The 12,896-nt window shown below is 50.3% G+C and overlaps 1 protein-coding gene across 4 annotated transcripts; it reads right to left on the bottom strand.

Annotated features, from left to right (window-relative positions):
• Positions 1–538: 538 nt before the first annotated feature.
• fbrs (fibrosin) lies at positions 539–12,614 on the bottom strand. Of its 4 annotated transcripts, none has more exons than XM_076034926.1 (18): positions 10,799–12,614; positions 9,267–9,443; positions 8,962–8,988; positions 8,844–8,873; positions 8,622–8,670; positions 8,035–8,386; positions 7,731–7,945; positions 6,782–7,017; positions 6,638–6,682; positions 5,869–5,967; positions 5,500–5,583; positions 5,255–5,293; positions 4,774–4,845; positions 4,501–4,654; positions 4,306–4,386; positions 4,002–4,085; positions 3,553–3,763; positions 539–3,438 (listed from the first exon to the last, which is right to left on the bottom strand). In XM_076034926.1, exons 1-18 carry the CDS (start codon positions 11,099–11,101, stop codon positions 1,878–1,880), a joined length of 3,819 nt encoding a protein of 1,272 aa, XP_075891041.1. In that variant the 5' UTR covers positions 11,102–12,614; the 3' UTR covers positions 539–1,877. The 4 variants fall into 4 exon arrangements, with proteins under 4 accessions (XP_075891041.1, XP_075891042.1, XP_075891043.1 ...); XM_076034927.1 differs by having other exon boundaries at positions 5,500–5,568; XM_076034928.1 differs by lacking the exon at positions 5,255–5,293.
• Positions 12,615–12,896: the final 282 nt, after the last annotated feature.

Here is a 12,896-nt window from a genome sequence, read left to right as displayed (position 1 = left end):
TTTTTTTTTTTTTTTTTTTGCTATTATTTCAGGTTGCAGAACGCCCGACGAAAGGTTGCTTTTAGGTTTGGTTTGGTTTTTTAGTTTAACCATGTTTCATTTCCATACGAATGTGAGCAAAACAACCAATACACATTTTAGTTTAAATATCATTACGGTTTGAATATTGCATTAAATCTGAGCCACGTCCCTACACATAAGTTATGACAAGTTAAAGAATGACTGTCGTACTGTCTACATTAAATGCAGAAGAGATTTAATGGAAATATTCACCATTTATTCCTTGATAAACCTGTCAATTAAGTATTTTTTAACTATCTAAAACAAATATGCCATTTTATTTTATTTCTTTATGCTGAAAAATGTTTTGGAATAGTTAATGTTACCAGCAATACTTTTACGATGCTAAAACATACTGATTTATTGCTGTTCGTAAATCATTAAATCTAGAAAATTAATTGGAGGTTAAAACCAGTATTTGAACCAATTACACTCTTTTTATGTTTAAGGATTCACACAAAAGACCCACACAACAGAGTAAACAACAATTCATTTAATAATTAATCTTTGTGGCCTCTAGGGGAGGGGTTTGAAAGGTATAAAATGGTCATATTAAAATAATCGACCCAGTCTTTTCCCTCTCAGGATAACCCACTGTCCAGCTGTCCTTTGACACAAGTACATATAGTTTTTTTTTTTTTTGTTCAGTTCCTCAGCAGACCTCCCACGTATCCATGTATATAACTTATTCTTGTTAATGAAACAACTTGACAGTTCAATGTACAAGGATCCCAAAGTCCCGAAATAGAAACAACACACAACCAACGACACAAGGGCGAACGTTCCTCTCATCGCCATAAAGTCAGAGATGAGACCCTTGAAGAGGCCAGAGGTCGTGATGGATGAGGCTCTGGATGCTCACAAGCAATCAAAGTGTCCTGTGAGACAAGCCCGCCTTTTTTTTTCTTCTGCATGGTTATGCAAAAAAGGGAAGATAGTACTGGTTGATACCCAAAACAAAGACAAATAACATAACAGTGAATATATTTATTATTATAGAAGATAATGTTAAGAATAGTAATCACAAAGGCAATTTCTCTAGACTACTATAATCTGGTCCTGCACATATAGTCAAGAAGAGAGTGGGAAACAGTTAGAGGAAGCTCTAGAACACTGTGCTCACACAGTGCCGTACAGTCCGTTTCACCATTCGTCCTTTGGAAAACACAAAAGGAGTTAAATCTCATCATCAGTGTAGCCGAGGGTGTGTGGGGGGGTTCTTGAGATTTTCGGGGGGGGGGGGGGGGGGGCAAAGCAGGAAAGTGACGTGGGATGCATATAGATCATCATCAACAACTTAGTTTTTCCTGATGCCAAAAAGACACACAGACAGGAAAGAAAGCACCACTTTACCACTGAAGACCCTCATCCCCAAAAAAATAATAATATATAGTCACAGCTGATCAATATAGAGAAGAGCCTCTTAGTTTCCCCACCGCCGAGCGAGCCGACCCACAACTCTTCCGCGTGGATCGGGGTTCATCCCTCTGGAAGTCTCTCTTGGCGGTCAGCGTTCAGAACCGACTATTGTAATAACCAACAGCAAGTAGAAAATAAAATTACACCACGGATGCACACACACCATGTACCTTTAAATTGCACTGACAAAACCCCTGCGCATGCTCCGAGTCAAACATTTGCCTCTCTGCCGTCACCTACAGCTGACTTAACTGACTCCCTTTTGTGGGGTGGGGGTGGGGTGGGGATCATGTTCGCGGTAGTTTCCTGTAGGGGAGGTGAGGGTTGGGGGGGGGCAGATAAAGAGCAGCACAGTGATCCTGACATTTCCCTTCAACTCCTCCAGTGTTGTCCCTGTACTATCTGGACTCTCCGTCCTTGTGGCTGCTGTACAGCGCCAGCTCGCCGGGCCCCCCAAGTCTCGAGCTGCGAGGCGGCGTGGCCGAGCGGTTGGTGATGGACGGAATGAGCGGCGGAGGCGCCCCCACCGCCAGCGCCCCCACCAGGCTCGCCGGGGACTTCCCCAGGAGGCCGTTGGGCGCGTGGTGCGGGTTCAGCGGGCCGAGGCGGGCATACAGGCCGGCGTGGTGGTGGGAGGCGGGCGACGCTCCGGAGGGCAGGGCGTGGGCGAGGAGGCCCGGGTGCAGCTGCTCCAGGTGCGAGGCTGTGGCCGCGTGGGAGGGGCTGGACAGGTGGGCGGCGGGCGGGAGGTGCGGGTGCATGCCGAAGTAGCGCGCCCTCTCAAAGTCTTCCCGCAGGATCTGGGCACGCTGCTCCTCGTCCATCAGCCCTCCGCCCGGCGGCCCCAGGTGGGGCGGCCGCTCGAAGTGGTGGGCCATCAGACCGAACTCCTGGCGGGAGCCTGAGGCCACCGAGGTAGACGTCTGCGGGTGGTGGTGGTGGTGGCTGGCCGCCGCCATGGCCGCCGCCCTCTCCGCCTCCATCAGGCGCTGTTGCTGGATGAGGCGGGCCACGTGTGGGTCCGAGCGCAGGGCCAGGTGGGGGTCCGAGCGCAGGGCCAGCGCCTCCCGGCGGTGGTGCTGATGCTGCTGCTGGGCCGCCAGCTCTCTCCAGGGGTCCCAGGTGAAGCTGTGCGGCCCCTGCGGCGGCCCCTGGGCCGGGCCGTGCGGGAAGCGATCGGCGCCGGGGCCAAGCACCAGGCCGGCGGCGCCCACCGTGCTACCCAGGTACGCCTCGATGGCCCTGGAGCGGTCCAGCATGGAGAGGTGTTGGGGGTTGGCCGTGTGAGACAGCAGGGGGACGCCGGGAGTCGGGGTGAGCGACAGCGACGAGGACGACGGCGTGCCGGAGCTGGGGTGGTGCGGGTGGCTGCCGGGCCGCTCGAAGGAGTGGCCGGGCGCCAGCGGGGGCAGCGTGATGGGAATGTGCTCCGGCTCCTCTTTGCGCTCCTCCTTGACTTTGAGCAGCGGGGGCTTGGAGACGGGCGTGGCGGTCCGGTCGGACTTCTTGGCCTGAGACAAGGCGATGGAGGCGGAGGCGGACGAGGAGGGGTGGCCGCCGTCCCGGTGGGAGTGCGGGGGCTCGCCGTGGAGGCCGTGCACGCCCGGGCCCATCGGCCGCGGGTACAGGTCCAGCGGGGACGGCGCCGAGCGGCCGGGCGGCGGGGTGGCGAGCGCCGACGACGAAGAGGAGCGCGGCCGGTCCCTGTCGGCGATGAGGGACGAGGAGCCCAGCGTCAGGCCTCGGGGAGCCATGGTGGGCACCAGTCTCTTGTCGCCGTCTCGGTCCCGCTCGCGCTCTCTGGCCAGGCTGCGCGTCAGGTCCTCCATGGGCCCGCCGCCGCTGCCCAAGGTGCTGCTGTGGCCGTTGATGTGAGACACGGGGGTGCTACTGTGGGGCTTAAAGGAGGGGGCAACTGGAGACATTCTCACAGGCTGTCGCCCATACAGTAGGTTGTCCCTGGAAAGCATAAAAAAAAAAACACACCATTATTACTGGGAGCAATTAATACCAATTCATTTTAAATGAAATGTAACATCAATTTAAAAAAGAAGGATGAGTCAAACATCTCACCTGTCCTTTTCGTCCTTGATGTGAGGGATGTCTCTCCTCTCCGCTTCCTTCCCTCGGTCCCGCTCATCCCGCTTATCCGGCCCTTTAGCCCAGCTGGGACCAGGGAAGCCCGGTGGTCCCCCGTGCAGGCGGTTCCACTGGTCGTGGTGGTTCCCAGGTAGACCTCCAACCACGCCAGCCGGTGGCTCTTTGGGGCCAAACACAGAGCTCGCTGTGGGACAAGAACCATCAAGTCAGAGAAATAGAAAGAAAAAACCCAGGTTGAAAAATCTGGAAATGTAACTTCATCATGCGACGTAGCCCTGCTTGGAGTTAGGAACAAGTGTGAGCAACACGGTCAATCCCAGCAGGTCCCTGACAGTAATAACTAATAACTAACTTGTAATTAAACTACTAGAGAAAGCAGCAATCTCAGCCGTCTTCCTGTCATTTCCAAGAGTTAGACTGACCGAGTGTTGGGCTGCCGAGTCCTCCGAAGGCACCAGAACCAAGGGCTCCCAGTGGGTTGAAGGGAGGGGTGCGGCCGTACGGATCTAAAACAAGCAGCAACACCCAGTTAGTGCAACAGTCATTGGAAAACAGAGAAACTGAGGATTTCACTGCAGGACTGAAGACATCAGGAGATGCACCTCAACTTACTTTATTGTTCAATGTTAAATCCCAAATGATTCATAAAATATATGTTGATGTAAGCTTCTGGGGGCAGGCTGAACTGAAGAGAAGCACAACTGTGCCTCTTTATGGTGCACTTACCCAAATGCGCAGTTGGTGTGAGGAAAGAGGAGTGAGGCGTTGGAGGAGAGATAAAGGGAGCCGAGGGTGGATTGACAGGTCCTGGAGGAGAAAAAGATGCCATAAAAGAGTGTGAAATCAAGTAAGACAGCAGTGATGCACAACAAGAGTCAAACAACAAAGCCTGGCGGCGGGAGAGCTAACTTGGAAAGTAACCTGTAGCTGAGAAGAGAGTCGGGGGCCTGGTCAGATCGTGTGTGGGAGGCAGAGCTCCTCCGATGGGTCCCAGGGGCCCCAGTCCTCCAGGCCCGGGAAGACGAGCCAGCAGGTCACTGCGGAAGTCCAGCTTGTGAGGGTCGGTCTGCATTAGCTGCGAGGAGAAGAGGGAGGAGTTTTTAAAGAAAGAGGCGGCGGCGGTCGTCTCACTTGGACGAGAGATTTGAGATTCGTTCTCCAGTCGACACAGTTCTTGGTTTTAAAAACACAAACCTTGACTTTTTTCTGATGGCTTAGAATCATCCAGGCCAAGTACACATGCATAGCGCACCACTTTCCTGGTTTCTGCGGGGAACAAGAGACACAGTGGCCTTACAGTCGGCCCAGTAGCGCGGCACGTCCAACATGAAATGCCTTTGCACACAGAGTCAGATTGGTTTGTTTTTTACAGCTGTTCACTCTCTTGCTTCCAAAACAAAGGTGAGAGAATTGACAAGCAGCTTCTGGTTGGTGCGCATTATTTAAAAAAAAAAAAAACTAAGACCGAGAGACAAGTGAATCGCACGTCTGAGACAGAGAGGTGAACTGCAGGACTCGTATCTAACTGGGTGTGCAAGGGCTGTGAGTAGTCCGGCATAGGTCAAGAGTACAGGTCAGATTAGTGCAAAGAGCAAAGTGAAGCAGTGAGAGAAGCAAACAGGCTGAAGGTTTCAAGGAGCCAAGGGAGTCAGAGAAACATCGGTTTTTTGCTTACATTACTGATTTTCAACGATGTCCCAAATGGATCAGTTAGCTACGAGAGAACAGAGGTGCGAGACCACGCTTTAATCACACAGATCTCACTCTTCAAGCAGGAATAGTGCTCAACTCTTTCTTGCACTCAACAACACTGGCTGGCCCATATTGAAGCACATTCTGAGCTACGCTGGCTGGCTGGTCAGATGTCTATGTCGCGACAGGTGCGCGTGTCGCGCTCTGACGGCGCGGCGCCGCTCTTACCCTGGGGTCTTTAGGCTGCAGGTGGTGGGGCACCACCCCGAGGCGGGCCGTCAGGTCAGGACCAGTTCCCTGAGGGACGAGAGGCTGTCACACACAGCACAGTAGGTCAGTGGCAACCTCGGCATACAACTGATGACCAAACACTTTGTCTAACGTCCAAACACCTTCATGTTACAGTAATTAGCAAAGCTTCCCTTTCCAATGCTGTTCATTAACCAGCCTGCTTTCTACATTCATCATCTTCACTACATGTCAACAAAAATCACAGCAGACATTTCTAGATTGCACTACCTGAAAAGATCGATACGAGAAGACCTTATGAATCAAGTTGAGCAACCGTGCATTAATATGCGGTTATTAATTGCTCACCTTTGGCTGAAATGCTCCCTGCAAGGAGCTGAAAGGCCCAGTGGGAGGGATGACAGGCTGGATGCTCGGCACAGAGGGCGGTGGGTACTGCGGAAAGAACTGCAAGCATCCAAACACACAACAGTCTGAGCAAGAGGTGAACATGCATTTAAACCAGCGGTGCCCAACCCCCGGTCCGCACAGCAAGAATAATTAACTTACGTTAAATTAATTCTGTTTTATTTATTATCCGAGTCTGAACAATTTTATTTTTGAAAAAAAATGACCGGATTCTCTGTGTTGCATCCATCTATTGCTCAACTCTTGACGCATGTCAAGGAGCTGATCTCAGTTGCGTGATACGTTGCCACTAGATTATTCAATTAAAGAGCAGCAGCGTTTGGAGCATTGAGAAGGAAAAAAGCGTACGATACTCATGTTATGTTGTTGTCGCCATGTTAAGAGGACGTTGCTAATAAAGTTCCAAACGTGTAAACACTGGATTCACATTTATTATTATATTTAGAAAATACCACAGTTTTCATGCCGGTCCCGAAAAATATTGTCTCACTCATTAAACCAGGCCGTGGTGCAAAAAGGTTTGGGGCTGCTGATATCAACGCTGCGAGCGCACTTAAAATCTTTCTATCGTGAGGTTTTCAAGAGCTGAAACACATCAGAGCCGAGACTCTCCGAGAAGTTTGGTTATCGGCCACCCAATGAGCAACATCACATACATAAAAACACACAAGACGCACACACACACACAAACACACACACGAGTACTCACAGGGTGTCGGTACAATCCGTCCATTTTACCAGGATACTTGTCAAACTGAAAGGCAAAGACAACCGGTCAAAGTGTTAGCAAGCGTGCAGGTGGGTGAGGGTTCGATGGAAGCTCGTCAGGCGGCGGCGGCGGCGAGGTTCTCACCAGAGGAGGCCCAGTGGCAGTGGGATGCAGGAAGGGCGTGAAGTGTTGGTGCGTGTGCGTGTGTTGGTGCTGGTGGTTGTGCTGATGGAACTGGAAGGCGAGAGGCGGAATGCTCGGCTGGTTCTGAGACGTTCGGCCCGACGTGGAGCCGGAGGCCGAGGGGCCGCCGGGGGTGCTGCGACCGGCGGCCGCCGCATTGCTTTCGCTCCCGGGGACGCTGCGTCTGCCCTCACGCTCTGAAGGACAGTAGGGAGGGAAACAGGATCTGAGCGCAGGACATTTGCTGTGCGACTGACATACAAGACATGGACCAAGGCAGCAAAAAAACCTCTACTTGGAATGAGACGCCTGGAATTTTCATACTAATATTATCAAATTTACGGCTGTATAATTTCGCACAGACAAATTCAAAGTGCCACCAGAGAAAGTCTGGCTTCAGGTTATTTTGGGAACGTGTTAGTCATTGGTCAACGACTGAGGCAGACAGAACCAAACCCGACCCTGCAACTAAAACGGCCTGGTTGTGTAGTGACTGTGTACTGGTTTTCCATTTATAGTATCAAGCATAACTAGCACGACAGTATATGAACATAACAGGGGAGTTATTCTTTTTAGAAATCTAGGGTAGGGCGGCTGTTGCTCGAATGGTTCCCGTCTGTGCATTAAATGTGATGTCTGTAACTTTCATCTCTGAGATGACATCATTCATGTGCTTCCTGTCTCTGCTTTTATTGTGGGAACCCCAATGTGGCATCCCTGCAATGACACATTGCATGTCTTCTTTTATTTTGTGATGTCTAAATATGACTGCATGATTCATTTTAGCGTTATTCTTTTGGAGGACTATGGATGGAATTTAGCGGCAAGCTAACTCTGCTACAGTGACTGTTTCAGAGTCCTCTGTATTGTCAACACGTCCAGGAATGCACGGCGTCCCTGTTCACGGTACCTGCGGCGGCTGAGTGGGCGGGGCCTTGGAGCAGAGGGGGAGGGGGAGGCAGGCCCGGCGAGGACGTGAACAGGGCCCCGGAGTTAGCCCGGGAAGGGGGCCGCAGGGGGCCCGAGGTGGCCGGGACCCTGGTGGAGGGGGTCGGCGGTCGCATGGAGGATGAGGAAGTGGCGACTGCTGAAGCAGACGAAGGAGGCTTGACTGGGGTGTTGCTCCTGACAAGACAGGAGAGACGACGGCATGAAGAGCACAGCAAAATCACACCAGCAGAATGGAGGTTATCAACATATATACACTGTCAGACCTGTTGTTGATGTTGTAAATGGAGTGAGATCGTCCGGGCAGAGTGAGGAAGGGTTTGGGTTTGGAGAGCGGCGGGCTGCCGTTGTGTCGGCCGCTGTTGCCGTGGGGACCGGGCCGGGCCAGCGGGCCAGCGGCTGCACCCGGCAAGGGCAGGCGGGAGAAGGAGGCGGACGAGGTAGACGGACAGACGGTCTCGGGGAAATGCTGCTCCAGGCTCTTCTCCTGGCTCCGCTCCAGGCCCGAGACCCTCGGGGTCACCATCAGCCGCGACACGCTGCCGCAGCGGGCCTGCAGAGGCGGGCAGCTTTTACCCACCGACGCGGCGGCCATGGTCGACGGCGTCGGCTCTGCAACTGTGGAGGCAACAGGTTCAGATGTGGGAGAAAGAAAACATGGAGGGACGCCAGGTGCACTGACCTGATGCTGAGCATGACCGCTGTCCTTTCTCGACTTTCTCTACTTAACAATACGGTTTAAAAAGGCTTATTTTTCTGTTGCCCATATTGTCACAGTTTAACATTTAATAAATGCAAAAAAAATCCACATATTTGATTTTGTCCGAGTCACCAGGCCAGGACTGGCTCGTACCTTTCCTGGTGCTGACTGTGAAGACGGGGTCCATGTCGTTGTCAGAGGCCTAAATACAAAGGGGAACCACGGAATTAGAAAAGTCCAGTGTGCTCTGGAAAAGTTCATGGAATGCATTTTGTTTGTTTCCAATTGGATACCAGAGTTAAACATTGAGGCAAAAATTTGGCACGCATTCGCTTGCATAATAATCACCCTGAAGAATAAACAATGAGCACTCACCTTGTCTGCAGTATCACTCTCAGTGTCACACTGGCAAGACAGGGGGAGAACATTCAGGTTAACAGCAGGAAATGGGAAAAATAGAAGAAAAGCACGACAACGCTGGACGGGAACTTACAATGTAGCCCGTCTCCAGAGGATGTCCCTGGGAAAAACAACACACACATCAATGCCTTTAATGTTGAGCATAGTTACACAAAGCAATCAAACACTTCACAGCAATGCCAAAGCTAGAGAGCTCTTCATCCTCGCTGCGCTGCGTTTCTCTCGCTGCCACACGATAAGAAACAAACAAAAAGTTGCTTTGAAACCAGTTTTACAAGGTGAGCTTCGGCGGAGCGCCACCCAGTGGAGCAGAACAGCAGAAATGTAAACACGGCTATTTGATCAACCGCTGTGGTCGACAGGAGTTGAGCGGCTCACCTCGATCCTCCTCCTCTTGCTCCTGCTCTTGGGCCAGCAGCTGCTGGGGTAGCAGTGCGGCGCTCCCTCCTCGGGCTCCGACAGCGGCCCTCCGCCGTTCTCCTCCGGCCCCCTCTTCACCTTGTTCCTCCTCAGCGGCATGTCGCTGCGCTGATTGGGCTTCAAGGAGCAGTCCATCTGGAAGAAGGAGCGAGAGAACAGGCGTATTAATGTACAAGCGTATTAATCTGATCATTGAGATTAAGACCAGATGTGAAGGACACACCGTGCACTGTAGTTTTATGTGTATTAAACTATTTTTTTAAACCTCAACATTTCAGTGATTTATGCGATTAAATATCTAGGGTCCAAGGGCAGCAACATTAAGGACAGCATCCATTTCTGACAACTGAAATGTCATGAAAGGATGAACAAAGAGAGAAAACCGAGGTCTCCTGTTAATATAGAGAGGAGAAATGAGGATTTAAAATATAGTAAATAGAATAAAATTGACAATTCCTAAAAAAAAAAAAAAAAAAAAAGAAGCGTAGAAAAGAAAAAGATTTTTAAAGAGCCACGGACTGATTGGCCAAAACAATCCGACTGCAGTCATTTTCTCAGGTGAAAGACAAAAGTATAAATTCAGAAGACAGGAGCAGCAGTCAGCTGAAAACATGGCACATTAGATGAGTGTCACCCAAATAAATACACAACAGGAAATTACACAAAGCCGCCGCACATTTAAATGATAGGAGAGGTAAGTGGCAGTTTGCTGGGTTCTTTCAAAGTGATTTACACCACAGTGTTAATTAAAGAACAACATAGTTGTGCAGGTCAGCGGTCACAGGAGCCCGTCTGTCTGTCCAACACTTCCTAAACAATGACATTTCAAAAAATAACAACTACAGGCGTTTGTTCCCCGATAATACATTCAGACAGGAAATAGAGGAAATAAATTCCAGAGGAAATTGCCACATTCCACCAGCGAACATTATTACTATTGTGTTTACCTCTTTTCTACTGGCAGACGGCAGGTGACAATCAGCCACTGTGCATTCACGTGGATTCTGTGAGCTGTGTTTTGGCCTTCTATGGGAGTAAGACGCTGATTTACTGATTGTCTTCCCACGAGCAGGTCAGGGGGGAAGAAAATTCAAATTGAATTGCTAACACATGTTCAGATTTCCCTGACGTGCTGTTTGACAGATCGTCAGCGCCCCGGTCAGAGAATTAGAACAGGAATTATTGAGGCCATCGGTGGGATGTGTTGGGGTTTGGCCTTAGAGGACTGCTTCCTGATAGCAGGGAATTGTGCCAGTATTCCCTTCAAATTGGGGCTATTTTTCACCTCTGGCAAGTGGCAGGTGGGAGGACAGGTGAATTGCAGTCTTGAAGACAGCGGACACAGACGTGCTCGTTTTAATTGCACAAGTCAAACGAATCCAATTTATGAGGGGAGTTTTGGACCAGCAGCCTGTCAGTCCTCCACCATATTTTCAGTACAACTGTGTGAAATTCGTGACACAGACTGATAAGAAAAACAAGACGAATACCTCCAGCGCTTCCAAGCTAATGAAGCTTGCAATTGCGAAGCCATCAATGACGTCTTCCTCGCAGGACACGGACTCTCTCTTCCTCCGCCGGGGAGGCCTGTGTCTTCCGAATCCGGGCCGACATTCTCTCCCGCCGGGACCCAGGACACTGTTGGTCCCGCACGCCTCCCGATCGGAGCCTGAGGACAGGGATGTGGCCCGTTCCCCGGCAAGGTCCACTCTCCTCCTGCGCCGTTCCCTGTCGCGCTGAGAACGGGACCTTCGGCTCTGCCTGAACCCGGTGGTTCGGCTCGGGCCCTCCATGTTGAAACGGGACTCTGTTGTTCACACTCCAGTGGCACCGAAGGCACTTTAGAGTCAAGGTTCCGGTCCGGTGGCAGGCACCAAAACCGCAAATCAAACACCACCTCACAGGCCCCTTGCAGGGAGCCCTGTTAAAATGGCGTTAATAGAAGCAGTGGCTATTATTTACCGTCCTTTGACAACAGTCTATCGGCATCCGTGCCTTTCTTACGGCGAAATTTTAGAGTCATTTCAATCAATCTGAAACGCAGACTTAGAGCCACATGGGTCTACACAACATCAATAACGTACACAAATGTCAAGACATAGCAGATTGTCTCGTAGATGGCTAACGGTAGCTAGCTAGCAAGAAATTGGAACCACACAAGTTAAACGCATGTAAACAAAAAAGACAGCTCTGGCTCTGTTCGGCTACAAGCAAATAGTTCGGACTGATTTCAAAATGGAAATCACGCGAGGGCTGACACTGCTCAATACAACACTTGCGTCGCCTATTTCTTAATTTTTTGCACACGCTTACAAATTTATTTGCCTGTTAGCAAAATTACGCCGTTAGCCAGTTAGCAAAGGCCAATAACCCAGATATTCGACATCAGCCCATCGGTAGCCGTGCCACAAATTCATGTCGTTTAGACTGTTTTTTTAGTTGACAGCGAATGTAAATTACATCGGATCTGACGTGTAAATGGAGCTGTCTGGGCGATGTCTAGCAGTTACAGATAATGCTAACTTACGGCAGGTCAGTGTTGTATTGAGCCAATTAGCTCCTGCTCATTTGGATAGCATGCCAACAGCTAGCTCAATACTGTACAATATATTCAGTTACACGGCTAAGAACAAACGTCTATTTCCTGGACGCGCCTATTGGATAATTACAAACCGAATACTACAATACGGTGTTAGCCAATATTCCGCTGGGATTATTTCTGTTCTTCCCCGGTGAAATGCTGACGGCCGTTAGAAATGGTTGAATTCGCATCACATCAAAAGAAAGACGTAACGTTAGCGCTAGCTAGCCGATCCAGCTGTTAGCTAACTAAACCACAAGCAAGAACATTCCCGTTTTTACGAAAGCAGGAAGAATGCGGAAACAATTTTCTGCAACCGACCAATGCGATAAATACTTTTCTGTCGCTTCATTACAAACAACCATCCTTTCGCTCCGTCTCCATCATAAAGAAAAAAAAATCGAGGCCTGAATATCAAAAGCCTCGGTGTCGATTTCCATAAACGAGGGTGTCGGCCAAGCCCCCGTTGGGCTGGGCATCTCCTTCATACAGCCTTCACTGTGTAATCCAATGTTTAGGATTAGTTGGACCACTCGCCGACGTTTCGGGTCAAAGACGCGCGACTCTCACTCCATCCCGTCTGGAAATATACGAGGAGAGAGATGAAAACGCTCCACTGCTGCCCTCTCACAAGTTTCCACTCAATTGGAAATTTATCGTGAAAATCGGGGAGACACAACCCTTGTCAACCGTGCAGTGCATTGTGTGCGCAACTCTTCTTCCCCAATTGCCAAACTGGCCGGTTTGTCGCTCTGCTTGTGCACACCGCCACCTAGTGGAGCACGTTCGCTAGGATTTCGCTACTGAGGGTTTAAATGCGTCCTTGGTCTTCTTTTGGTTGTGTCAGAGACAAAACAAGTCTCGTTTTGGCAGTCTTTGTATGTTATGGCCAGAGGTGGCACATGATACTTGGGTGAAAGTACTGAAACAACTCCTTTAAGTCAAAGAAACAGATCCTGAAATGCACTTAAATAAAAACTGAAAAAGTTCTTTCTGCCATTAATGAA

The sequence above is a fragment of the Nelusetta ayraudi genome, unplaced genomic scaffold (assembly GCF_046127955.1).
Source record: "Nelusetta ayraudi isolate G7.1 ecotype Tasmania unplaced genomic scaffold, CSIRO-AGI_Nayr_v1 ptg000042l, whole genome shotgun sequence".
Classification (NCBI taxonomy): domain Eukaryota; kingdom Metazoa; phylum Chordata; class Actinopteri; order Tetraodontiformes; family Monacanthidae; genus Nelusetta; species Nelusetta ayraudi.
Note: the sequence above shows the minus strand (reverse complement) of the source record. Positions and strands in the feature narration are given on the sequence as shown.